Source organism: Oncorhynchus kisutch, linkage group LG24 (genome assembly GCF_002021735.2).
Source record: "Oncorhynchus kisutch isolate 150728-3 linkage group LG24, Okis_V2, whole genome shotgun sequence".
Classification (NCBI taxonomy): Eukaryota; Metazoa; Chordata; class Actinopteri; order Salmoniformes; family Salmonidae; genus Oncorhynchus; species Oncorhynchus kisutch.
In genome coordinates, this window is record NC_034197.2 from 551030 (window position 1) to 578030 (window position 27001).

The 27001-nt window shown below is 42.6% G+C and overlaps 1 protein-coding gene across 4 annotated transcripts in view; it reads right to left on the reverse strand.

Moving 5' to 3' along the window:
• Window positions 1-27001, reverse strand: part of LOC109883410 (ubiquitin conjugation factor E4 B-like) — a 108132-nt gene that overhangs the window by 59917 nt on the left and 21214 nt on the right. The window contains exons 4-9 of one of the 4 annotated variants that reach the window (XM_031803638.1): window positions 19965-20052; window positions 10720-10867; window positions 10231-10456; window positions 9329-9769; window positions 4202-4343; window positions 2719-2819 (exon numbers count right to left, since the gene is read on the reverse strand). In XM_031803638.1, the coding sequence (XP_031659498.1) occupies window positions 2719-2819; window positions 4202-4343; window positions 9329-9769; window positions 10231-10456; window positions 10720-10867; window positions 19965-20052 (1146 nt within the window). Of the gene's footprint in view, window positions 1-2718; window positions 2820-4201; window positions 4344-9328; window positions 9770-10230; window positions 10457-10719; window positions 10868-19964; window positions 20056-27001 lie in introns of all 4 variants that reach the window. The other 3 variants (XM_031803637.1, XM_031803640.1, XM_031803639.1) reach the window with 3 other exon arrangements.

Here is a 27001-nt window from a genome sequence, read left to right on the forward strand (position 1 = left end):
ATAAATGTTGTTTAAAACTTTGTTACCACATGATTCCATATGTGTTATTTCATCTATTCTACAACGTAGAAAATAGTACAAATAAACCCCTTGAATGAGTAAGTGTGTCCAAACTTCTGACTGGTACTGTATATCTGACCAAATTATGAAAGACAAGCATTGTACATTTGAATTCCTTCAAATGAGTTTAGAAGACTTTAAAAAAGTATTGTTTGTAAATCAACTATGACAAGCCACCGGTGTCTGACAACTTGGATGGAAAATTACTGAGGATAATGTGGAAGGACCACCAGAGGGCAGGCTGGGCTCATGGATAGTAGCCCAACAAGGCATGGGAGACAAGGTAACCAGAGGCAATTAAGCACAGCTGACGGTACTAATGACATACTCTCCTTCCCCTATAAGAGAGAGAATGGAACCAGCAGAGAGTGAGGGGAAAACTATCTCTGGAAGATGGCCACCGAGAGAGAGGAGCTATCCAGGAAGAACCACTAAGACGGTGACAAACCCTAGACATTTGTTGTAGTTTAAAGATAATCCTATTGTGTTCCTGTTTCATCTGGAGAAGAAGATGTATGTTTTTCCTTGGAAGATTTTCATTGATTATGTTGGAGTGTGTGTTGACCAAATGCCCTCAATAGAGAACTGTGTTCAATCAAGAAAACCTACTCCTGACTCGTTAATTCCACCTTCCCGCTTTAGTGTGACGCCCAATTACTTGGTCCGCTCACAATAATAATGGACAATATTGCCCCTCCTATTTTGCCATATCTTCAATTTAAGTCTTCTAGAAAGTGTGTGCCCTCAGGCCTGGAGGGAACAAAAGTCATTCCGCTACCTAAGAATAGTAAAGCGCACTTTACTGGCTCAAAGCCAACCAATCAGCCTTTTACCAACCCGTATTAAACTTTTGGAAAATATTTTGTTCGACCAGATACAATGCTATTTTACAGTCAACAAATTGACAGACTTTCAGCACACTTACAGGGAAGGATATTCAACAAGCACAGCACTTACACAAATGACTGATGATTGGCTGAGAGAAATTAATGACAAAAAGATTGTCGGGGCTGATTTGTTAGACTTCAGTGTGGTTTTTGACATTATCGATCATTGTCTGCTGCTGGAAAAATGTGTGTGTTATGGCTTTACACCCCCTGCTATATTGTGGATAAAGAGTTACCTGTATAACATAACACATAGGGTGCTCTTCAATGGAGGCCTCTCCAACATAATCCAGGTAGAATCAGTAATTCACCAGGGAAGCTGTCTTGGCCCATTACTTTTTTCAATCTTTACTAACGACACGCCACTGGCTTTGAGTAAAGTCAGTGTGTCTATGCATGCGGATGACTCCACACATCAGCTACTAAAATAACTTGAACTAGATTGAGAATGGGTGTCAAGGAATAAGTTAGCCCTAAATATTTAAAAAACTAAAAGCATTGTACATATTGATACAACAGTAGCTAAGATGGGGATAAGTCTGTCCATAATAAGGTGCTCATCTGCCTTCTTAACACGATCAACAAGGCTGGTCCTACAGGCCATAGTTTTGTCGCACCTGGACTACCGTTGAGACGTGTGGTCAGGTGCCAAAAAGGGGGATTTAGGAAAATTGCAATTGGCTCAGAACAGGGCAGCACGGCTGGCCCCTAAATGTACATGGGGAGCTAACATTAATGATATGCATGTAAATCTCTCATGGCTCAAAGTGGAGGAGAAATTGACTTCATCACTACTTGCTTTTGTAAGAACTGCTGACAAGATGAATGCACCGAGGTGTGTTTAAACCGCTAGCAAAAAACTGCTTGGACACCCATGCATATGCCACCAGAGGTCTCTTCACAGTCCCCAAGTCCAGAACAGACAATGGGAGGCGCACAATACTACATAGAGTCATGACTACATGGAACTCGATTACACATCAGGTAACTGATGCAGGCAGTATATGTGTTGGATCCCTAATAGATACAAATACTCTGTCTGAATGCTCGGCTATGAAAAGCCAACTGACATTTACTGACTTGTTGCATCCTCTACAACCACTATGATTATTTCACCCTGCTGGTCATCTAAGAATGTTTCAACATCTTGAAGAACAATCTTCACTGACAACCAGAAGAAGACTGGCCACTCCTGACCCTGACTGCTCTAAGTTTTTCCTAGCCACTGTGCTTCTACATCTGCATTGCTTGCTCTTTGGGGTTTTAGGCTGAGTTTCTGTATAAGCACTTTATGACATCTGCTGATGTAAAAAGGGCTTACTAAATAATTGTACTGATTGACTGCGTCGAGTTACTAAACTGAGGCTACACACGCTTGCAACTATGCAAGATGGCCATTTTGCGTATCTATGCGTTGCTATGGTGCTAGAACAGAAGCTCCTGCTAGGGGGGCTGAAATAGCAGACAAAAAGAACAAAACATGTCTTTTCCATAGTTTAATTCCCAGGCGAAAGCAACATCCAGGCCATCTGGCATCACAATTTTCAATTGACAAGTTAATTGCAGTTTTCTTCCATGTGTCTACGAGTAGATATTTGGGTTGTAAAAAAAATATCTATTTGAAATAAATGGGTCATTTGAAACTAACAGGCAACAGACCTAGACACTCCTATTCAATGGCAGAGGAAACACTGATGAACAGAATAATAGAAATGACTATTATGACAGCAGTATTGTAAGGTCACATGTGACAGGAAGGTGTCAGACTGACCTGGGCTGCGTGAGGGCACCCTGAAGGACAAGAGCGGCGTGGGAAATGCACTGTGAGCGTATGTTGCTGAGGAGCTGACTGACACTGGGGTGGCTGCAAATCTGAGAAGACAAGAGGAGGAAAGAGAAGTACAGTTTGTTTTGACACCATCAGGGCTGCTCAGGTCAAGGTGACCCTGTCTCCACATTCTTCTGCAGAATCATAATTTGGTCACAGAGGAGTGGCGCGTTCTCTCATCGTGAGCGGTATTGAGGTTAGGGCTGTTACGCATTATTAACTCAAATCAGCTGGTCACAAGTCACAACCACAGTCAAATTTCATCTGACCGTTTAGTCATGGTAACTAGTGTTAGGTTCTTATTTTTCAGAGTAAATAACTCACGGACACTAGAGAAGCTTAACCAAGTTAAATTTTTCCCAAAAGGTCAACACAGCTGTATTCAGACCGCAAAACCTTCTTCCCCCAGTCCACAGACGTCCATCTGTCTCCCCTATCTCAACCGTTGCTCTACTCCCTTCCACCCAACACATTCCAAAGCTATCCGTCTTCCCACAGAGAACCATTAACTTCTGACACACAACCCAGTCTCTTTCACTCTTCCTATTCAAGGCTCTATCCTTTATTTAATATCTCAATGTTCAAAGTTTAGCCGATTCCAACACTAGGCTTCTCCAAAACTGTGCTTGGATGCTGCTGCTGGTAATTAGTAGCCTACCAACCTGCCAACTGCCTGGTACTCAGCACTCTATTGTCTCTCTAATAACTCTGACATCAATGCAAATGTTTTAGAAAATTTAAATCAAACACTTCATGAGAGCCCATGAGCTTGCGTTGCACAACATTTCTATAGGCTATGCAATTGTCTATAGAATGTATTAAAAATCAAAACCTATACCAACATTTGTCACAACTAAAGTTGCATAAATAACTAAATTAAGCATATAGGAGGACTTGTTTCTTTTCTTTAGACCTATCTAAAATAAATCATGGATTTATTGTGATGGTGTAGGCTATATTAAATCTATTTATTAGACTTTTTTAAATGTAGATGTTCCAAAAGGTCTGCATCAGTGGCTTGTAGGCTGTGGTGGAAGCCAGGAGATGCTAAATGTGTTTATGTCAATTAAAAAAGGTAAATTACCGTGGGACCGGACGCTATTTTTCATCCTATAGCTTGTTCTACATCGTATTTTTAAACTGTGAACCAACATGTTGTCAGTACTTCTATTTCCATGACTGATCAAAACAAATTTTCTCTTGTGCTCACCTTTCTCTCTGCCGCAGACAAATAGTGAGCAATAATGTTTGGAACATCATCGAAATAAAATGCCAGTATCGAATAGCAATAAATATCGACACCGAAGTACGGTGATAATATCGTATCGTGAGGTCCACGGCATTTCCCAACCCTACTTCCAAATGAGTAGATATGTGGCTCCCCACCTCAGGGTTGACCCCTATGTTTGGGGTGTTTCCAGTTTACCTTGGGCGCCTTACTTTCCTCCATGCCGACACTGTCGAAGCGCTCAATGAGGTAGTTGAGCATCTCAGTCTCCATGCACGCCTCGATGGAGAAGCAGTCGCTGCAGGATTGCGAGTCAATTCCCCCTGCAGACACATCCAGACTACACAGACAGATGGAGAGTAAAACAGAGGGAGACAAAGTCATTACATTTAACAGTACGACAGGCGCAGAACCAGGGCACCATAAGAAACAAGCCACGTGGACAAATGTGGTAAATAAGCGACCTTTCAGGTTCTCCTGAAAGAAATGTCCAACGTTAGCTACAGTACTGCAGCGTAGTATTTCAGCATTTTTAATCCACAATTCTTGAGTTTGAAATCGAACTAACTTCGATTTCACAAAATTCCTTCAATAATTTCCCTCAATAGCAGTTTCAAGTTTAAAGCTGGGTCGTGTTTAATAGGGCACGCAACGGAAAACCTTTTCCGTTTATTTTTGTTCAACTCCATGTAGTCGCTGGCTCCCTCCTGGTATGTTTCAGTTCATTTCCTTCCATTTGGTGCCTAATGAACACAATACAGGTCATGGATTCTACAGAGATATCCATTGACCACAAGGGTTCACAGGTGTCTAAGCTAATGCATTGCTAGTGGTCGGTTTCAGAAGACAGACCGGTGGGTAACCTGTGAGCATCTTCACACCAACACAAACCTCTGGCTATACAGTTAGTCATGTTATCTACGGTTGCAGACATTAAAATAAAATAAATAATTTATACAGGTTGTGACAAACTATCGCTAGGAGATACCAGGGCTGCGTTGCACACGTATTGCAACAAATGTTCTGCCAATACCGCAGAAATCTAACTTTTTAGTGACTGCAGGGATTTTGCGGATAACAGACACCATCTGAAGACAAGATCAAACCCGTTGTCGTCTTTGATCTGAATATTGTTTGCAGTAAGATTAAACAGTGTCGTCTTTGATCTGAATATTGTTTGCAGTAAGATTAAACAGTGTCGTCTTTGATCTGAATATTGTTTGCAGTAAGATTAACCAGTGTCGTCTTTGATCTGAATATTGTTTGCAGTAAGATTAAACAGTGTCGTCTTTGATCTGAATATTGTTTGCAGTAAGATTAACCAGTGTCGTCTTTGATCTGAATATTGTTTGCAGTAAGATTAAACAGTGTCGTCTTTGATCTGAATATTGTTTGCAGTAAGATTAAACAGTGTCGTCTTTGATCTGAATATTGTTTGCAGTAAGATTAAACAGTGTCGTCTTTGATCTGAATATTGTTTGCAGTAAGATTAAACAGTGTCGTCTTTGATCTGAATATTGTTTGCAGTAAGATTAAACAGTGTCGTCTTTGATCTGAATATTGTTTGCAGTAAGATTAAACAGTGTCGTCTTTGATCTGAATATTGTTTGCAGTAAGATTAAACAGTGTCGTCTTTGATCTGAATATTGTTTGCAGTAAGATTAAACAGTGTCGTCTTTGATCTGAATATTGTTTGCAGTAAGATTAACCAGTGTCGTCTTTGATCTGAATATTGTTTGCAGTAAGATTAACCAGTGTCGTCTTTGATCTGAATATTGTTTGCAGTAAGATTAACCAGTGTCGTCTTTGATCTGAATATTGTTTGCAGTAAGATTAAACAGTGTCGTCTTTGATCTGAATATTGTTTGCAGTAAGATTAAACAGTGTCGTCTTTGATCTGAATATTGTTTGCAGTAAGATTAACCAGTGTCGTCTTTGATCTGAATATTGTTTGCAGTAAGATTAAACAGTGTCGTCTTTGATCTGAATATTGTTTGCAGTAAGATTAAACAGTGTCGTCTTTGATCTGAATATTGTTTGCAGTAAGATTAAACAGTGTCGTCTTTGATCTGAATATTGTTTGCAGTAAGATTAAACAGTGTCGTCTTTGATCTGAATATTGTTTGCAGTAAGATTAAACAGTGTCGTCTTTGATCTGAATATTGTTTGCAGTAAGATTAACCAGTGTCGTCTTTGATCTGAATATTGTTTGCAGTAAGATTAACCAGTGTCGTCTTTGATCTGAATATTGTTTGCAGTAAGATTAAACAGTGTCGTCTTTGATCTGAATATTGTTTGCAGTAAGATTAAACAGTGTCGTCTTTGATCTGAATATTGTTTGCAGAAAGATTAAACAGTGTCTTCGACTTCACTTCAAGGCTTATTTGCCTGGTCTTGAGAGACAGGTCTAAACTTTGGATCCTTTCCACAAATCACACATTTGATCCGAGAGCTAGAGAAATTGGCCATCTGAGCTACAGTACATGACAGGGCTAATTCACTGGGAAATTACAATCCTGGGCCAAACTCGTGCTGATTATTTCCAAGACCTTCAGGATCCTAGTGAGTACCTGATATCAGGCTACTAACTGCAGTGCTAGCCTAGTCAATCTTTTTTTTGTTTACTTAACTGCAATTCAGACAACAAAGCTGAGCACCCTGCCTCAATCTGTACTGAAATAAACTAGTTCTAAGGTTAAGCTTCAAATACAGCCGAGGCCTGTCAAATCTGCAAGTGTTTACAGCCTCGACATTTCTCAACCTGTTCCTGCGGCAGCCTGCAGTGGATTAACGCTGGTTACGTCCCAAAGGGCAACTAATACCTATATAGTGCACTACATTTGACCAGGGACCTGGGGTTCTGGTCAAAATTAGTGCACTAAGTAGGGAATTGGGTGCCATTTGAGACGCAGTGGTTAGCGTTTAAAATATTTTATTTACTTATCTAGGCAAGTCCGTGAACAACAAATTCTTATTTACAATGACGGCCTACCAAAAAGGCCTCCTGTGGGGACGGGAGCTGGGATTAAAAATACAATGTAAAACCTCTCCAGAAAGGAGAGAGAGGTTAAAGGTTTGGTGATAGGCTTGGGCAGCAACCTTAAAGGGTCTAAACCATCTGACCCAGGGTCAAGTTTCAGGAGCTCCTTCAGCACCTTGGACTCAGTGACCGCCTGCAGGGAGAAACTTTGTAGCGGAGCAGGGGGAAAGAGGGAGAAGGGTTGAGGCTAGTTGCATTAGAAGGGGTGGGAGATGAGGAAATGTTGGGAGGGGCAAGGAGGCATGGCTGAGTCAAACAGGAATCCTGACTTACTAACTTTGGAGTGTACTTATTTCTCATTAGCCTGAACGAGAGCCAGTAAGCCTGAGTATGTGTGCGCCAAGCCTGTCGCCAAATGCAATTCCTGAGGTGGAGTAACTCTGCAAGATCACGGCCGAACCAGGGGCTGAACCTGTTTTTAATTCTAATTTTCTTTATGGGGGCGTGTTAACAATACCACTGAAAAAAAGAAGGTCCAAGCGTCTTCGACAGAAGGGATCAAGCTGATTCTATACCATTTTACAGGAGGCCAGTTCATGAAGGAAGGCTTGCTCAATAAAGTTGTTTAGCAAGCGTCTATGACAAATCAGGACAGGTCGTTTCACTGAGCAGCCATTACGAACACAGGCTGTAAAACAGTGATCACTAAGGTCATTACAGAAAACACCAGACTGATAGCTATCAGGATTATTTGTGAGGATAACGTCGAGGAGAGTACCCTTTTCTGGGTGCTTGGAGTCATACCTTGTGGGATTGGTAATAATCTGAGAAAGATTTAGGGAGTCCCATTGCTTTAGGACTCGGTCAGGTGGTTTAATCATGTCCCAGTTTAGGTCACCTACCAGGACCAGGAGAGAGCTTAGGGCAGTTAGGGTACAGGCCTACCTGCCGGTGAGTCTACTGAACACACAGGCCGTGCAGCGGTGTATACCTGGACCCAAACTGAAATAAAATCCTCCTCCTGCTCATCCTCTTCGTCGCTGCTGTCCTGAGACATGTCAGAGAGGGCGAAGAACAGAAAGGAGAGGGGGCTGGCGTGGAGGAAGGAGGGATCAAATAGGTGGTCAGGGTGGAAAAACATGAAGACTAAGATGGGATTTGATGGACAGTTGAGAGACACAGGTCATATATAAGAGAGGGTGGGGTTGGGAAGGAAGAGGGTAGCACTGAGGAAAGGACATAGGAAGGAAGTGATATGACTAGCACACCGTCTCTCGGACTTCAGCTGAACCCTGATTGTGATTCACTGTGGAATAGAACACCAGACTACTCCCCTAGTGCTGACCTAATTCCATGTCCATCAACATATATGAAGATACATGGACACATAGGCTCCTATAGCCACCATGGTCAAAGAGAACCAAAGCTATGTTTCACACAAAAAACATGCAGGACAAGCACTGCATTTGCAAGCAAAATAAAGGGTCTTTCTCCTGGTTTCTCAATGACACTGTTCCAGCTCCAAGTTGTTATTCGTCAGAACTGGGCCATTGTCCCAACTGACCAAACACGGAGCATTTTATTTACACATACACACTATTTTTTTATGACAGCGATTGTAAATTGTTCTAATCAGAGAATTTAAGGTTTGTGGGTGGGAATTATATGTAAACCTTTACTCTGTGACTTCTTCCCCAGACACAGATTAAACCTAGTCCTGGACAAAAAAAGCAACTCAATGGACAAACTACATAGAAATGTATTTTTAGTCCAGGACTAGGCTTAACCTGTGTCTGGGAAAACACCCATATTAATTTACGCAATAGGCCTACACAAGTAGCCCATCATCATGTAGCAATACACAAGCTAGCTAAACATGCTTTTCTTACACCACAGACATAAAAGGCACTCAGGTCAGGTGTTATATTAGTACCAGATGAGATTTGGAAGGATGCCCCACGAGACTAGTATCACCCACCAAACAAAAGCTGTATCCAAAATGGCACCATACCGTATTCGCTATGGGCCCTGGTCAAAAGTAGGGAACTATATAGTAAATAGTGTGCCAATTGGGACACATCCCAAGTGTCTAGTGGCACATTTCAGGAAGTGGCACGCAGCACAAGAGAGTACATTTAAATTCTAACTTGGTGGAAAAGGGCTTTACTTCTCATTTCATTTGACAGCGTTTGCAACCACATTTCAATCCACAGAGCAAGCTTTTCAGTTCATACTCTAATCCAATCGTGTTGGGGGGGGGGGGGTATATCATGGGCAGCGGAGGCTGGAGGAGGATTAATGTTTTAGTAAGGTAGCTTGTTGCACACAGGTGGTTGAGGAAGTACCTAGACGGGATCCGGGCAGCTTGTCGGGCAGCTGCTCTGGGCGAGGTGGGCAGCAGAGGGAGGGGCATGGAGCTGGGTGGGCGAGGTCTGGAGGAGGGAAGGAGAACCGACTGGGGGGTGGTTGGTAGTCTTGGGGCTGGGGCCTGGGACAGGGCGATGGGCGGTACTGGGAAACATGCAGGGACAGGTCCAGGGACGGAGGAAAACCCAGGGAGGCTGGCCAGAGTGGGGCAAGGGGGGGTGAAGAGCCCGCAGGGAGGGGTGACAGAGTAGGGCCGGTAGCGCTGGGAGACGGGCAGGGGGGCGGAGAGAGAGAGCCTAGAGGGGTTGGCCATGGTAGGGGGACTTGGGGCTACCATTGGATGTGTGGAGGTGGGTAGAGATGGAGAGGTCATCCTGGATGGGTTAAAAGCCAGTGGGTGTGGACTATACCCGTATAGGCTGTGGACAACATGGCAAAACAAAGGGGTTATATAAGACTTAACGAAGAACACAGAACGATACCATGACTGTGCCAGTTCAAAAAAACACAACACTTCCTATTGAGTAGGCCTCAATTACAAGAAAGGGAACAATTCACTCTCTGTCAATTTCAATATAGGAATTCCATTAGACACTATTTTCAATGGATTCCATCAGGGTGTCTTGTACAATTTCTAATCAGAGATCGAGTTAAATGGCACTGGTTGAATTTGAACAACCATATGTGCAAATGGTAAGTTTAGGCTGGGCTCCAAATGGCACCCTATTCCCTATACAGTGTACTACTTTTGACCAGAGCTCTATGGGAGCTAGTCAAAAGTACGAGAGCTCTATAGCGAATAGAATGCCATATGGGACACAGTCCTACTGTATTTACCCAGGACTGGGGGCTAGTTGTGGGGTCATTGGGGCATACTTGCCTGGACAGAGAGCTGGCCCCAAATGAGCTTGCACAGGTGGCCATGGGACTGCCGCCCTGGCTAGAGGGCTGAACCAGCGTCAGGTGGCGGTCGGGAGATTTGGCAGCGGCAATAGGCTGGGACGTGGCAGTCAGGCTGGCGAAGGGATTGTGGATGTGCGACATGCTGGACATCATGAGAACCTCCATCAGGATCTGGCCAATCAGGTCTTTGAAGTCAGAGTAGACTGGGAGGAGGAAGAGAAATAGCACACACACTTCATTTGTGACTTGTCATTGCAGTGCAATAGTATACATGAGACAAAAAAACTATTCGCATTTCAATTTAATACAAATCTTTTCTTCAAGTTTCAACAGAAACATTGGGTTAGAGGAGATACATTTTTTTTTATAGCTATTGCATTCAGATGCCAATATCCTAAAGCACTAATCTAGGACTTTTCTGCAAAAAGAAGAAAATCATATCAAATCTCCTGCATCTTTGCCCTACCGTCTTTGGGGCTGCTCTGGTGGAACTCTGCGGCAAGCGAGGGGAGAAAGATGACATCTCTGTCCTGCTCCTTCCAGGAGACACGCAGGATCTTACAGATGAGCTGCAGAGCCTGCTCTTCAGAGACATCGGAGGTTTCAGCGGATTCCTGGGACAGGCACACCCATGGAAAGTTAGAAGTACTAGCTAGAGCGGACAATGCTGCTCAAGTGACAGGTGGACCAGCGGTCATGCCCTTGGGTAAATGCAGGGGGATCAGGGTGTGTGAATCGAAGGCCACGAGGCCGACATGTGAACTTGAAAAACAAAGTGATGAACAACAGCAGTGAGAGTTCATTTTTTCTTCGGAGATTCAATTCAAATTAATTTAGAAAAATACGGTCTACATTCAATAAAAGGAAGTAATAACAAAAATGACTAATTACAACAACAACAAAATTAATCGACCTAACAGTCGAAGCATTATATTTCTCTATCAACGTTGAGATTCAATTTAATTTAATTTTGAAATATAAAGCCGACAATCAATAAGGCAGCACTAACAATCAGACAACTTATTTGGATTAACATCAACCAAGTGACAGTCCATCTTAAATCAAACTATTGGGGTTAGCACACTGGACAGAGCTGTTGTCTGGAGATCACAGTAGGACAGGGCCTATCAATGTTCCTTGGACAAAGAAATAGACTTCATTTAAACATGTCGTTAACTTTTTCATAGATCTTCACCATTTCCATATTTTGTTACGTTACAGCCTTATTCTACAATGGATTAAATAAAAAATGTTCCTCAATCTACACACAATAAACCATAATGACAAAGCATGTTTACAAAAAGTATTCAGACCCTTTGCTATCAGACTTGACATTGAGATCAGGTGCATCCTGTTTCCTTTGATTATCCTTGAGATATTTCTACAACTTGATTGGAGTTCACCTGTGGTAAATTAAATTGATTGGGAAAGGGGGACACCTGTCAATATAAGGTCCCACAGTGGACAGTGCAAGTCAGATCAGAAACCAAGCCATGAGGTTGAAGGAATTATCAATAGAGCTGAGACAGGATTTTGTTGAGGAACAGATCTGGGGAAGGGTACCAAAACATTTCCAATAACACAGTGGCCTTCAACATTCTTAAATGGAAGAAGTTTTGAACCACCAAGACTCTTCCGATGGTCACTGACAGAGATCCAGAGTTCCTCTGTGGAGATGGGAGAACTTTCCAGTCCACTCCAGTTGCACTCCACCAAATCAGGCCTTTATTATGGTAGAGTGGCCAGAAGGAAGCCACTCCTCAGTAAAAAGGCACGTGACAGTCCTCTGAGTTTGCCAAAAGAGACCTAAAGGACTCTCCGACCGTGAAAAACAAGTCTCTGGTCTGATGAAACCAAGATGGAACTATTTGGCCTGAATGCCAAGCGTCACATTTGGAGGAAACCTGGCACCCTCCCTACGGTGAAGCATTGTGGTGGCAGCATCATGCTCTGGGGACTGGGAGACAAGGGACTGGGAGACAAGTCCGGATCGAGGGAAAGATGAACAGAGCAAAGTACAAACCGATCCTTGATGAAAACCTGCTCCAGAGCGCTCAGGACCTCAGACTGGGGTGAAGGTTCATCTTCCAACAAGACAACGACCCTAAGCACACAGCCAAGACAATGCTGGATTGGCTTCAGGACAAGTCTCTGAATGTCCTTGAGTGGGCCAGCCAGACCCCAGACTTGAACCCGATCGAACATCTCTGGAGAGACCTGAAAAGAGCGGTACAGCTACGCTCCGCATCCAACCTGACAGATCTTGAGGGGATATGCAGAGAAGAATGGGAGAAACTCCCCAAATACAGGTGTGTCAAGCTTGTAGCGTCATACCCAAGAAGACTTGATGCTGTAATCGCTGCCAAAAGTGCTTCAACAAAGTGCTAATTAAAGGGTCTGAATACTCATGTAAATGTGAAAATTAATCAATTTTAGAATAAGGCTGTAACGTAACAAAATGAGGCAGAAGTCAAGAGGTCTGAATGCTTTCTGAATGCACTGTATATTTACCAGTAAGATATGATCCAATTGATGAGTTCAACCATCTTACACAATTGAAAGCATGGAAATATAATGCCTTTGAATTAATTAGAAGTAAAACTCCCTCGATGAATGAGCCTGTTTCTGCAAAGCAATTTTTCAGACAATTGAGAAACATATGTACTATCTAAAAAAAAAAAAGAAAGAAGCTAAATCAAGCTACTGTTTAAGCTCTCTTGGACTGCTGGTGATCCTCTTCTTAAGTTCTGTCTGACACTGGCATAACTGAGAAGGGGATAAGTGACGTTTTAAAATCATTTTATCTCTGCCGGCTTTTTATTTGAGAGAAACGGTGGCTTTTGACAGTCAAATCGACTGCTCTTCCATCTACCAGGCTCTCAACGGTTAACATGTCAACTCATAGTAAATTGCTGAAATGAAAACAGATTCACCATCTGCTGTGCTAGATGAAATTCTTGATCCAATTTCCCGCGGACTGCTGAATCATTAACCCATATTTTTGAGCTGACGATTATATCTAGTACTATCCCCAGGTTTGGAAGCCTGCCCACTACCCCATCACAAAAGTGAATCATTAACCCATATTTTTGAGCTGACGATTATATCTAGTACTATCCCCAGGTTTGGAAGCCTGCCCACTACCCCATCACAAAAGTGAATCATTAACCCATATGTTTGAGCTGACGATTATATCTAGTACTATCCCCAGGTTTGGAAGCCTGCCCACTACCCCATCACAAAAGTGGTGACCATTGTGCCCCAAATGCATTAAAAAATAATAATAATAAACATTCCCAGCTAAAATATTAGAATCCTTGATTAAATCTCAGCTAAGATCTTTCTGATCTTTGAAATGGATTCTAAATGTACATCAGTCGAGTTTAGACAAGGTCATAGTACTATCTCTGCGGCATCGCTAGTACAAATGTGGTTAATTGTATGGATAAAAAGCAACATTGTGCTGCCCTCTTCATGGACCTTTCGATACAGTTGATCACACACTGCTAATTCAGAAGCTTTCCTCAATTGGCCTAGATCAGGCTGCATGTAACTGGTTAAAAAATTAAATGACAGATATAACTCAATGTGTATCTACTGATGATGTTTAATCAGGATTCCTGGATATTATGATAGGTGTCCCACAGGGGTCAATTTTGGGTCCTATATTTTTTTACTGTTTACATTCACAATATGATCTTGTCTGTAAAAAAAAGAATGTAACTCGCAATTGTATGCTAATGATACTGTTGTGTATGCTATTTCCCCCACAGTTGACCAGGCTCCATCTGAACTACAGTCGGTCTTCATTGTACAACAAAATAATTCTATTGACCTGAAATTAGTATTGAATGCAGGTAAAACTAAGTACATGTTCTCTAGAGCGCATAAAAATAGCTCATGATTTAAGCATATGTACTTTGGTTGGTGTCCATATTGATCGTGTCCCTGCTTTCAAGTATCTGAGCAACTGGACAGATGAAAAGGTGTCTTTTAAACAACCTATTGAGGAGTTAAGCTGAGAATAAAAATGGGCTTCTTCTATAGAAATAGGTCCTGCCTCTCGATAAATAGTAGAAAGCAGATTAGGAATGGATAGGAATGTTCCTATCGGTCCTAGACTATGGCTACATCCTCTATATGAACGCAGCTTCTACTTCATTAAAGCCGTTAGATGCAGTTTATCATAGCGCACTGCGCTTAATTACGGGTGACAGTTTTAGCACTCATTTCGCATTCGCTACCAGAAAGTTGGTTTGCCCTCTGAGGTCACATAGGTTGATACATTGCTATTTATACATTTTTTATAAAGCCCTTTTACAAAAAGTCCCACTTTACCTAACATCACTACTAAACTTTAGACATCGGAGTTACCACACCTGGTCTCAGGGATGGCTAACTCTGGACATTCCTTTGGTCCCTACTGAGTTTTAGATAAATCAGCGTTTCGTTTTTTTGCACCTTATTTGTAGAACACTCTTCAAAATGTAGTGAAATGTGATGTTTTGGTGGCTCTATGCCAATTCAGAACACTGATTGAGGACCTTTTTAGCTTTGGAAAGAAAACACTGACATTTCCAAAACTGCAAAGATATTGTCTGTGAGTGCCACAGAGCTGATGTTACAGGCGAAACCCAGATAAAGATCCAATCAGGAAGTGCCGCATTTTTTTAAACAGCCTCATGCCAATGACTCCTTATATGGCTGTGAAGCAGCTAGGAGTCAGCTTACGTTTTCCACGTTTTCCCCAAGGTGTCTGCAGCATTGTGACGTCTTTTTAGGCATTTCCATTGGAGAATGGCTGTAAGAGACCATATAGGGCGAGTGGACGCATGCATGGTGTCTCCCGGAGAAAACGTTGCGTAAAATACTGAGGTAGCCATTTTTCCAATAGTTTCTTATGAGAAACCAACTTCCCCCATGGATATATTATTGAATACATATGTTAAAAACACTTTGAGGATGGATCCTAAACAACGTTTGCCGTGTTTCTGTCGATATTATGGAGCAAATTCTGAAAAAAGTTTGGCGTTATAGTTGAAGTATTTTCTGTCGATTTCTCAGCCAAGCAGGATGAACAAACGTGACGTTTTTCGCCTCCAAAAATATACATTTGCTATCTAACTGGGAGTCTCCTGAGTGAAAGCATCTGAAGTTCTTCAAAGGTAAATGATTTAATGTGGTTGCTTTTCTTATTTTTGTGAAAATGTTGCCTGCTGCCAGCACAGCATTATGCCATGCTAAACTTACACAAATGCTTGTCTGGCGTTGGCTGTAACGCATATTTTGAAAATCTGAGATGACAGTGTTGTTAACAAAAGGCTAAGCTTGTGTTTCAATATATTTATTTCATTTCATTTGCGATTTTCTTGAATAGGAAACGTTGCGTTATGGTAATGCACTTGAAGCTATGATTACGCTCCCGGATACGGGATTGCTCGGCGCTAGAGGTTAATAGGTTATGTACACACTTTATTCTAATATTTATGAAATGCATATTGTGATATATGGTAGAAAATTTGTTTTTCCTCGACTCCAACCCCATTCGATGAGTGGAACGGACGAGGTGGGGCTTGGTCTACATAAGGGTGCTAATTTTTAAATAACTCTAAAGCTCTGACGAAGGCCGTGAGGCCAATACTTAAAGCTTAATAAAGAGCAGTGACACTATGAAGAGCAGTGTGAGGGTTTCCTATTTTATTCGACTGTTACCTGCACCTGCAAAAAAAGATAGGTCAAATGTGCTCGTACCTTTTGAATTTTGAAGCCACATAATCCAAGACAAGCTACATCTAAATCTTTTTTTCGAAAATACAAAGTTCACGATTCACAAATGATTTGATTCAGCAAATATAATGAATGGGCAGCATGGTAGCCTAGTGGTTAGCGTTGGGCTAGTAACCAAAGGTTGCAAGTTCGAATCCCTGAGCTGACAAGGTACAAATCTGTCGTTCTGCCCCTCTTAGGGATGATGCGAATTTTAAAAATCGCGCAACATTTCAGCGTCCTGCTACTCATGCCAGGAATATAGTATATGCATATGATAAGTGTGTGTGTATAGAAAACACTCTGAAGTCTCTAAAACTGGTTAAATCGTGTCTGTGGCTATAACATAACGTGTTTAGGAGTCAAAATGCGTTGAAAAACTGTTCACCGAAACACAAACAAAATATCCATCCGCCAGTCAATGTATTATCTAAGGCTGAAAAAAATACATGGGAATCCCCTGTAAACGCCTACAGCTTCCACACGATGTCGCCAGTGCTTGCATTTTGGGCCTGCTTTATCCTTGGTTTGGTTACGTTTAGGCATTTCCTTTCTTGAGGCTCACCACAGGATGTTATGATTGTGAAAACATGGACGATGATTTCAAGACTTGCTGCTATCGAATACAGATCGCCCTGTGATCAATTTAATAGATTATTAACGTTTATTAATACCTAAAGTTGGTTTAGAAAAGTAGTTTGAAGTGATTTGTAAAAGTATATAGGCAACTTTTGTAATTTTAAAAAGTGACGTTGCGTCTTGTAAAGGGGCATTTTTCTGGATCAGACCGGTCTTCGGCAAATCACATTTTGGGTATACAATGACGGATTTAATCGGGAAAAAGACCCAATTGTGATGTTTATGTGACATATAGGAGTGCCAAGAAAGAAGCTCGTCAAAGGTAATGAATGTTTTATATTTTATTTCTGCGTTTTGGGTAGCGCCGGCTACCGCAAAATCTGTTGTTTTGTTGACGGTCTGGTATTTTGGGGGGGGTGATTGCTATCAGATAATAGCTTCTCATGCTTTCGCCGAAAAGCATTTTACAAATCTGACTTGGTGGCTAGATTCACAACGAGTGTAGCTTTAATTCACTACCTTGCATTTATGTTTTAATAAAAGTTTGAGTTTTATCAAAAACAATAGGTGGCGCTCTAAAATATCCAGCCGATTTTGATCCCGACACAGGGACCTCATACTTAAGTTAACCCACTATTCCTAGGCCATCATTGAAAATAAGAATTTGTTCTTAACTGACTTGCCTAGCTAAATAAAGTTATATAAACAAAATAAAAAATAAAAAGTTAATTGTTCGTTTCATTAAAAATAATCGTTAAAATTAATCATATGAAATCAAAAAAGTAAAAGGTGAAAAATCACTTTGTACGGCCTTTATTCTTGAGTGTCGGTGGAAAGATTTTTGGGACACGATGAAAGCATATGCTATCAATCACTAAACAGTTAACTAGAGGATACAATACAATTGAAGTCGGAAATTTACATAAACATAGATTTGGAGTCATTAAAACTGTTTTTTTTTAACCAACACACATTTCTTGTTAACAAACAATAGTTTTGGCAAGTCGGTGCATGACACGTAATTTTTCCAACAATTGTTTACAGACAGATTATTTCACAATTCCAGTGAGTCAGAAAAACAGCTTGGAAAATTCCAGAAAATGATGTCATGGCTTAGAAGCTTCTGATAGGCTAATTGACATCATTTGAGTCAATTGGAGGTGTACCTGTGGATGTATTTCAACGCCTACCTTCAAACTCAGTACCTCTTTGCTTGACATCATGGGAAAATCTAAATAAGTCAGCCAAGACCTCAGAAAACAAATCTAGACCTCCACAAGTCTGGTTCATCCTTGGGAGCCATTTCTAAATGCCTGACGGTACCATGTTCATCTGTACAAACAATAGTATGCAGGTATAAACACCATGGGACCACGCAGCCGTCATACCGCTCAGGAAGGAGACGCGTTCTGACTAGATTAACGTACTTTGGTGCAAAATGTGCAAATCAATCCCAGAACAGCAGCAAAGGACCTGAAGATACTGGAGGAAACGGGTACAAAAGTATCAATATCCACAGTAAAACGAGTCCTATGTCGACAAAACCTGAAAGGCCGCTCAGCAAGGAAGAAGCCACTGATCCAAAACCGCCACAAAAAAAGCCAGACCACGGTCTGCAACTGCAGAAATGTGGAGAAATGTCCTCTGGTCCTCTGGTCTGATGAAACAAAAATAGAACGGTTTGGCCATAATGACCATCATTATGTTTGGAGGAAAAAGGGGGATGCTTGCAAGCCGAAGAACACCATCCCAACCGTGAAGCACGGGGGTGGCAGCATCATATTGTGGGGGTGCTTTGCTGCAGGAGGGACTGGTGCAATGAATCATCTGAGCGTTAAACGTCAACCAGACATTATTGTAGAGCACAATTGATTCACTTTATATGTGTGTGTTGTATTGACCTGCTCCCTTATTAATAAGTGATTAAAGATTTAGTTTTAGTATAACTCTGACTTGTGTGATAAGTTTGCCTCTCATTTGATAGTGAAGAAATTAACCACCACAGCATCCTGACGGGTTGCATCACTGCCTGGTATGGCAACTGTTCGGCCTCCGACCGCAAGGCACCACAGAGGGTAGTGCCTACGACCCAGTACATCTTCGGGGCCAAGCTTCCTGCCATCCAGGACCTCTATACCAGGCAGTGTCAGAGGAAAGCCCTAAAATTGTCAAAGACTCCAGCCACCCTAGTCAGACTGTTCTCTCTGCTACCGCATGGAAAGGGTAACAGGAGCGCCAAGTCGAGGTTCAAGAGGCTTCTAAAACAGCTTCTACCCCCAAGCCATAAGACTCATGAACAGATATTCAAATGGCTATCCAAACTATTTGCATTTCCACACCTAGATAGCTAACCGTATGCTTTAACTTGAAATGAAAACGACAGACTAAATTAGAAACTTGTAATATCTGAAAATGTAGCTAGCTAGTCTCTTACATGGATGGACACCAAGAAAGCCATTGGTCAACTGCAAACCATACAGAAAGCTGCAGCACAGGTACTGACCAAGACCAGATGAAGAGCACACATTACACTGGTTTTATGGTCTCCACACTGGCTGCCAGATTTTCTATTGTTCTTGAAGAAATCCTAGACTGTGCACCCCAATATATGTCAGACATGTTTTTAAGTTATGTACCCAGTAGGTCACTCAGGTCCTCTGGCATTGTCCTTTTAACTATCCCAAAGCCTAGGACCAAGAGGCAGCGTCTGGAATAGCCTGACAGAGAAGTTGAGGGGGGCCAAAACTGTGGACACATTTAAAAAAAAAAAGAGATGTTAAAACCTTTTTAGCTTTGCTTTCCTTGGGGTGCTTTTAAGTCTTTCAGTTTGTCATTTTATGTATTTTTTTATTGTATTTTTGTTGTGCAGTAAATACTTCAGCTTTAATTATTGTTTTTTCCTGTGAACATTGTGTTAGATTACATGTTGGAAATGTGCTGTATAAATACTGTTTGATTTGATAGAGCCTCGTTATTGTTATCTATTGTGTCACTACTTTCTACTTTTATTTGCACATTTTCTTAACTTTACACTGTTGGTAAAGGGCTCATGAGTAAGCATTTACGGTAAAGCCTACATCTGTTGTATTGACATGTGACAAACACAACATGTATTTGATTTGGAGTACATGAATCCCCAGCTCATTTGGTCCAAAGTATGGATATACCAACTTGCACCGAAAGAGAAAAAAAGTGTTCTCCCATTCATTTGGCAGACCCTTTTCATGATAGAGGCTGCGTCTGAAGGCTCTGGTCAAAAGTAGTGTGCAATATAGGGAATAGAGGGTGCCATTTTGAATACAGTCCAAGAGCGACTGATCAAAGTACATACCAGAAGGAAGAGGGTGGACTGGGAGCCCTGCCTACCTTTTCAGCCAGGTTCCTCCTCTCCCTGCGGTCATTGTCCTCCACCTCCATGTTCTCTATCCCTGAGTCCACATCCACTTGGGATATGCTGCTGGGCCACAGAGAGAGGGGGGGGGGGGCAACATGGTCAATGAATTCATCCCTGCATCAAATCACAGTAACAGGCTATCAACACAAAAGGACACACAGTGGTGAAGAACAGTTAAATGCAGCGGGTGGCCGTCTTATCACAACACTTGCCGTCATTTTCTGTTACATTTTCTGGTTTAGACTTTTAGAGGTTATATACTGTGCAAAGTATTCACACCCCTTGACTTTTTCCACAAGAATCTCAAATCTCAAATATATATTTATTTATTTAACACTTTTTTTTGTTACTACATGATACCATATTTCATAGTTTTAATGTCTTCACTATTACTCTACAATGTAGGAAAAAAGCCCTTTTAATGAGTAGGTGTTCTAAAACTTTTGACCTGTAGTGTATTTCCTAAGTATGTGAGAGTAGAGTGATTCCCTTGTTGGCTCTTGAATCAGGTCCACCAGCACCAATGACGAACGCCCTAACCCAGGGATAATCAACTAGATTGTCCAATCTTGACTGGTACTGAATATTTATACCCCCCTCCAAGGAGGCGGAGTCAACTCCTTGCACATCTAGACAGACAATACATCTCTGTTGTTCGTGAGTATTAAATGGCGCCAGAGAGGATTGCTGTCATTTCATGGGTTCTTGACCAACCGTGCTATTGTGTTCGTTTTTTCACATTTTTTAAAACTTATTTTGTACATAATGCTGCTGCTACTGTCTCTGATGACCGCAAAGAGCTTCTGGAAATCAGAACAGCGATTACTCACCTTGAACCGGATGAAGAATCTCTTTAAATGAGTTGGACGAGAGCCATTTACTCCAGACACCCAAAGAGGCCCTCATCCCAGTCATTCGCTGGAGAAAGAGACGGAAAATAAATCGCGGAAAGAGATCGGGGTGCCTTGTGAGGACCTGCCGATGAGTGGCTAATTTTCCCTTGCCATCCGTACTACTGGCCAACGCACAAATCGCTGGAATATAAATTGGACGGGCTTAATGCAAGTATATCCTACCATCTGGACAATACCGTAATATCTTGTGTTTCACAGAGTGGTGGCTGAACGACGACGTGATCAACTCACAGCTGGCTTGTTACACACTGCATCGGCAGGATAGAACAGCAGCCTCTGGTAAGACAAAGGGTGGCGGTCTATGTATATTTGTAAACAGCTGTTGCACGATATCTAAGGAAGTGTCGAGGTTTTGATCACATGAGGAAGAATATCTTATGATAAGCTGTAGACCACACTATCTACCGAGAGAGTATCTGTATTTTTCGTAGCCGTCTACATACCATCACAGACCGATGTGGGCACTAAGACCGCACTCAATGAATTGTATACCGCCATAAGCAAACAGGAAAACGCTCATCCAGAGGCGACGCCGGGGACTTAATGCAGGGAAACTTAAATCCGTTTTACAAAGCTCTCCCTCGCCTTACATTTTGGCAACTCTGACCATAATTCTATCCTCCTGATTCCTGCTTACAAGAACAAATTAAAGCAGGACTTGATGAAGCAGATCCTAAGCTACAGGACTGATTTACTAGCACAGACTGGAATATGTTCCGGGATTCCTCAGATTAAATTGAGAACACCACATCAGTTACTGGCTTCATCAATGATTACGTCGTCCACACAAAATCCGCACTGAGCTAAAGGGAAGAGCTGCCACTTTCAAGGACTTGGACTCTGACCCGGAAGTTTATAAGAAATCCCTCTTTGTCCTCAGACGAATCATCAATCAGGCAAAGCGTCAATACAGGACTAAGACTTGCTGCCCAGTGACACGAGCCTACCAGACGAGCTAAGTCACTTCTATGCTCGCTTCGAGGCAAGTCACACTGAAAAATGCATGAGAGCCCCAGCTGTTCCAGACGACTGTGTGATCACGCTCTCCGCAGCCGATGTGAGTAAGATCTTTAAACAGGTCAACATTAACAAGGCCACAGGGCCAGAGGGATTACCTGGACGTGTAGTCCCAGCATGCGCTGAACAACTGGAAAGAGTGTTCACTGACATTGTTAAACCTCGCTTGTTTCAAGCAGACCACCATAGTCCCTGTGCCCAAGAACACTAAGGAAACCTACCTAAATGACTACTGACCCGTAACACTCACGTCTGTAGCCATGACGTGCTTTGAAAAGCTGGTCATGGCTCAGAACACCATTATCCCTCAGGGGTGCGTGCCCAGTCCCCTCCTGTATTCCCTGTTCACTCATGACTGCACAGCCAGGCACGACTCCAACACCATCATTAAGTTTGCCCGATGACACAACAGTGGTAGGCCTGATCACCGACAATGACGAGACAGCATATAGGCAGGTAGTCAGAGACCTGGCCGTGTGGTGCCTGGACAACAACCTCTCCCTCAACGTGATCAAGACTAAGGAGATGATTGTGGACTACAGGAAAAGGAGACCCGAGCATGCCCCCATTGTCATCGACGGGGCTGTAGTGGAGAAGGTTGAGAGCTTCAAGTTCATTGGTGTCCACATCACCAACAAACTAACATGGTCCAAGCACACCAAGAGTCGTGAAGAGGGTACGACAAAACCTATTCCCCCTCAGGAGACAGAAAATATTTGGCATGGGTCCTCAGGTCCTCAAAAAGGTTCTACAGCTGCACCGAGAGCATCCTGACTGGTTGCATCACTGCCTGGTATGGCAACTGCCCGGCCTCCGACCGCAAGGCACTCGAGGGTAGTGCGTACGGCCCAGTACATCACTGGGGCCAAGCTTCCTGCTATCCAGGACCTCTGTACCAGGCGGTGTCAGAGCAAGGGGCAAGTGGTACCGGAGCGGCAAGTCTAGGTCCAAGAGGCTTCTAAACAGTTTCTACCTCCAAGCCATAAGACTACTGAACATCAAATCAAATGGCCACCCAGACCACTTGCATTGTCCCCCCCTTACACCGCTGCTACTGTTATTATTATCCATGCATAAGTCACTTTAATAACTCTACCCACATGTATACATTACCTCAATTACCTTGACTAACTGGTACCCTCTGTATTTAGCATCGCTATTGTTATTTTACTGCTGCTCTAATTAATTGTTACTTTATTTCAGGTATTTTTCTTAACACTGCATTATTGGTTAAGGGGTTGTAAGTAAGCGGTTCACTAAGATCTACACCTGCTATATTCAGCATGTGACAATTACAATTTGATTCCTCTCACTGGTATAGTCACGGCCCTGCCTGATGCTAGAACCTTCGTGGGCATGGAAGTATGTGTGTTTGTGTAATAGGACATTTCCTTCTCACTTCATATGACCTGACCTCGGCCGAATTCCTCACTTCTTTTTAATCCATGGCTGTCCTACCTTCAGGTGACTAAAAGCAGACTGTTGCCTTCTGCCTCCCTCAAGAGTCATGATATTTAACAAAGGTTAACATTCATGTTTGACAGAATGTAACATTTCTGCACTCCCTCGTCTCAGTCAGTAACTTTCCATACACCTAGTTCATAGCCATACTCCATTGACCCCAAAATATACATTCTTTATACAGTAATCAGTCAATTCTAGTCTGGTAACATGAATTACTATATTTCAAGCTAGAATCCAACAGTATGTACTGACATGTGACCTACTGGTTGTGCGTATGTACTGACATGTGACCTACTGGTTGTGCGTATGTACTGACATGTGACCTACTGGTTGTGCGTGTGTACTGACATGTGACCTACTGGTTGTGCGTGTGTACTGACATGTGACCTACTGGTTGTGCGTGTGTACTGACATGTGACCTACTGGTTGTGCGTGTGTACTGACATGTGACCTACTGGTTGTGCGTGTGTGCACTGACATGTGACCTACTGGTTGTGCGTGTGTGCACTGACATGTGACCTACTGGTTGTGTGTGTGTGTACTGACATGTGACCTACTAGTTGTGTGTACTGACATGTGACCTACTAGTTGTGTGTACTGACATGTGACCTACTAGTTGTGTGTGTGTGTACTGACATGTGACCTACTAGTTGTGTGTGTGTGTACTGACATGTGACCTACTAGTTGTGTGTGTGTGTACTGACATGTGACCTACTAGTTGTGTGTGTGTGTACTGACATGTGACCTACTAGTTGTGTGTGTGTGTACTGACATGTGACCTACTAGTTGTGTGTGTGTGTACTGACATGTGACCTACTAGTTGTGTGTGTGTGTACTGACATGTGACCTACTAGTTGTGTGTGTGTGTACTGACATGTGACCTACTAGTTGTGTGTGTGTGTACTGACATGTGACCTACTAGTTGTGTGTGTGTGTCCTGACATGTGACCTACTAGTTGTGTGTGTGTGTCCTGACATGTGACCTACTAGTTGTGTGTGTGTGTACTGACATGTGACCTACTAGTTGTGTGTGTGTGTACTGACATGTGACCTACTAGTTGTGTGTGTGTGTACTGACATGTGACCTACTAGTTGTGTGTGTGTGTACTGACATGTGACCTACTAGTTGTGTGTGTGTGTGTGTGTACTGACATGTGACCTACTAGTTGTGTGTGTGTGTGTACTGACATGTGACCTACTAGTTGTGTGTGTGTGTGTACTGACATGTGACCTACTAGTTGTGTGTGTGTGTGTTTTTTATTTATTTTATTTTACCTTTATTTAACCAGGTAGGCAAGTTGAGAACAAGTTCTCATTTACAATTGCGACCTGGCCAAGATAAAGCAAAGCAGTTCGACAGATAAAACGACACAGAGTTACACATGGAGTAAAAACAAACATACAGTCAATAATGCAGTATAAACAAGTCTATATACAATGTGAGCAAATGAGGTGAGAAGGGAGGTAAAGGCAAAAAAGGCCATGATGGCAAAGTAAATACAATATAGCAAGTAAAATACTGGAATGGTAGTTTTGCAATGGAAGAATGTGCAAAGTAGAAATAAAAAAAATAATGGGGTGCAAAGGAGCAAAATAAATAAATAAATAAAAATTAAATACAGTTGGGAAAGAGGTAGTTGTTTGGGCTAAATTTTAGGTGGGCTATGTACAGGTGCAGTAATCTGTGAGCTGCTCTGACAGTTGGTGCTTAAAGCTAGTGAGGGAGATAAGTGTTTCCAGTTTCAGAGATTTTTGTAGTTCGTTCCAGTCATTGGCAGCAGAGAACTGGAAGGAGAGGCGGCCAAAGAAAGAATTGGTCTTGGGGGTGACTAGAGAGATATACCTGCTGGAGCGTGTGCTACAGGTGGGAGATGCTATGGTGACCAGCGAGCTGAGATAAGGGGGGACTTTACCTAGCAGGGTCTTGTAGATGACATGGAGCCAGTGGGTTTGGCGACGAGTATGAAGCGAGGGCCAGCCAACGAGAGCGTACAGGTCGCAATGGTGGGTAGTATATGGGGCTTTGGTGATAAAACGGATTGCACTGTGATAGACTGCATCCAATTTGTTGAGTAGGGTATTGGAGGCTATTTTGTAAATGACATCGCCAAAGTCGAGGATTGGTAGGATGGTCAGTTTTACAAGGGTATGTTTGGCAGCATGAGTGAAGGATGCTTTGTTGCGAAATAGGAAGCCAATTCTAGATTTAACTTTGGATTGGAGATGTTTGATATGGGTCTGGAAGGAGAGTTTACAGTCTAACCAGACACCTAAGTATTTGTAGTTGTCCACGTATTCTAAGTCAGAGCCGTCCAGAGTAGTGATGTTGGACAGGCGGGTAGGTGCAGGTAGCGATCGGTTGAAGAGCATGCATTTAGTTTTACTTGTATTTAAGAGCAATTGGAGGCCACGGAAGGAGAGTTGTATGGCATTGAAGCTTGCCTGGAGGGTTGTTAACACAGTGTCCAAAGAAGGGCCGGAAGTATACAGAATGGTGTCGTCTGCGTAGAGGTGGATCAGGGACTCACCAGCAGCAAGAGCGACCTCATTGATGTATACAGAGAAGAGAGTCGGTCCAAGAATTGAACCCTGTGGCACCCCCATAGAGACTGCCAGAGGTCCGGACAGCAGACCCTCCGACTTGACACACTGAACTCTATCAGAGAAGTAGTTGGTGAACCAGGCGAGGCAATCATTTGAGAAACCAAGGCTGTCGAGTCTGCCGATGAGGATATGGTGATTGACAGAGTCGAAAGCCTTGGCCAGATCAATGAATACGGCTGCACAGTAATGTTTCTTATCGATGGCGGTTAAGATATCGTTTAGGACCTTGAGCGTGGCTGAGGTGCACCCATGACCAGCTCTGAAACCAGATTGCATAGCAGAGAAGGTATGGTGAGATTCGAAATGGTCGGTAATCTGTTTGTTGACTTGGCTTTCGAAGACCTTAGAAAGGCACGGTAGGATAGATATAGGTCTGTAGCAGTTTGGGTCAAGAGTGTCCCCCCCTTTGAAGAGGGGGATGACCGCAGCTGCTTTCCAATCTTTGGGAATCTCAGACGACACGAAAGAGAGGTTGAACAGGCTAGTAATAGGGGTGGCAACAATTTCGGCAGATAATTTTAGAAAGAAAGGGTCCAGATTGTCTAGCCCGGCTGATTTGTAGGGGTCCAGATTTTGCAGCTCTTTCAGAACATCAGCTGAATGGATTTGGGAGAAGGAGAAATGGGGAAGGCTTGGGCGAGTTGCTGTTGGGGGTGCAGTGCTGTTGTCCGGGGTAGGAGTAGCCAGGTGGAAAGCATGGCCAGCCGTAGAAAAATGCTTATTGAAATTCTCAATTATGGTGGATTTATCAGTGGTGACAGTGTTTCCTATCTTCAGTGCAGTGGGCAGCTGGGAGGAGGTGTTCTTATTCTCCATGGACTTTACAGTGTCCCAGAACTTTTTTGAGTTAGTGTTGCAGGAAGCAAATTTCTGCTTGAAAAAGCTAGCCTTGGCTTTTCTAACTGCCTGTGTATAATGATTTCTAGCTTCCCTGAACAGCTGCATATCACGGGGGCTGTTCGATGCTAATGCAGAACGCCATAGGATGTTTTTGTGTTGGTTAAGGGCAG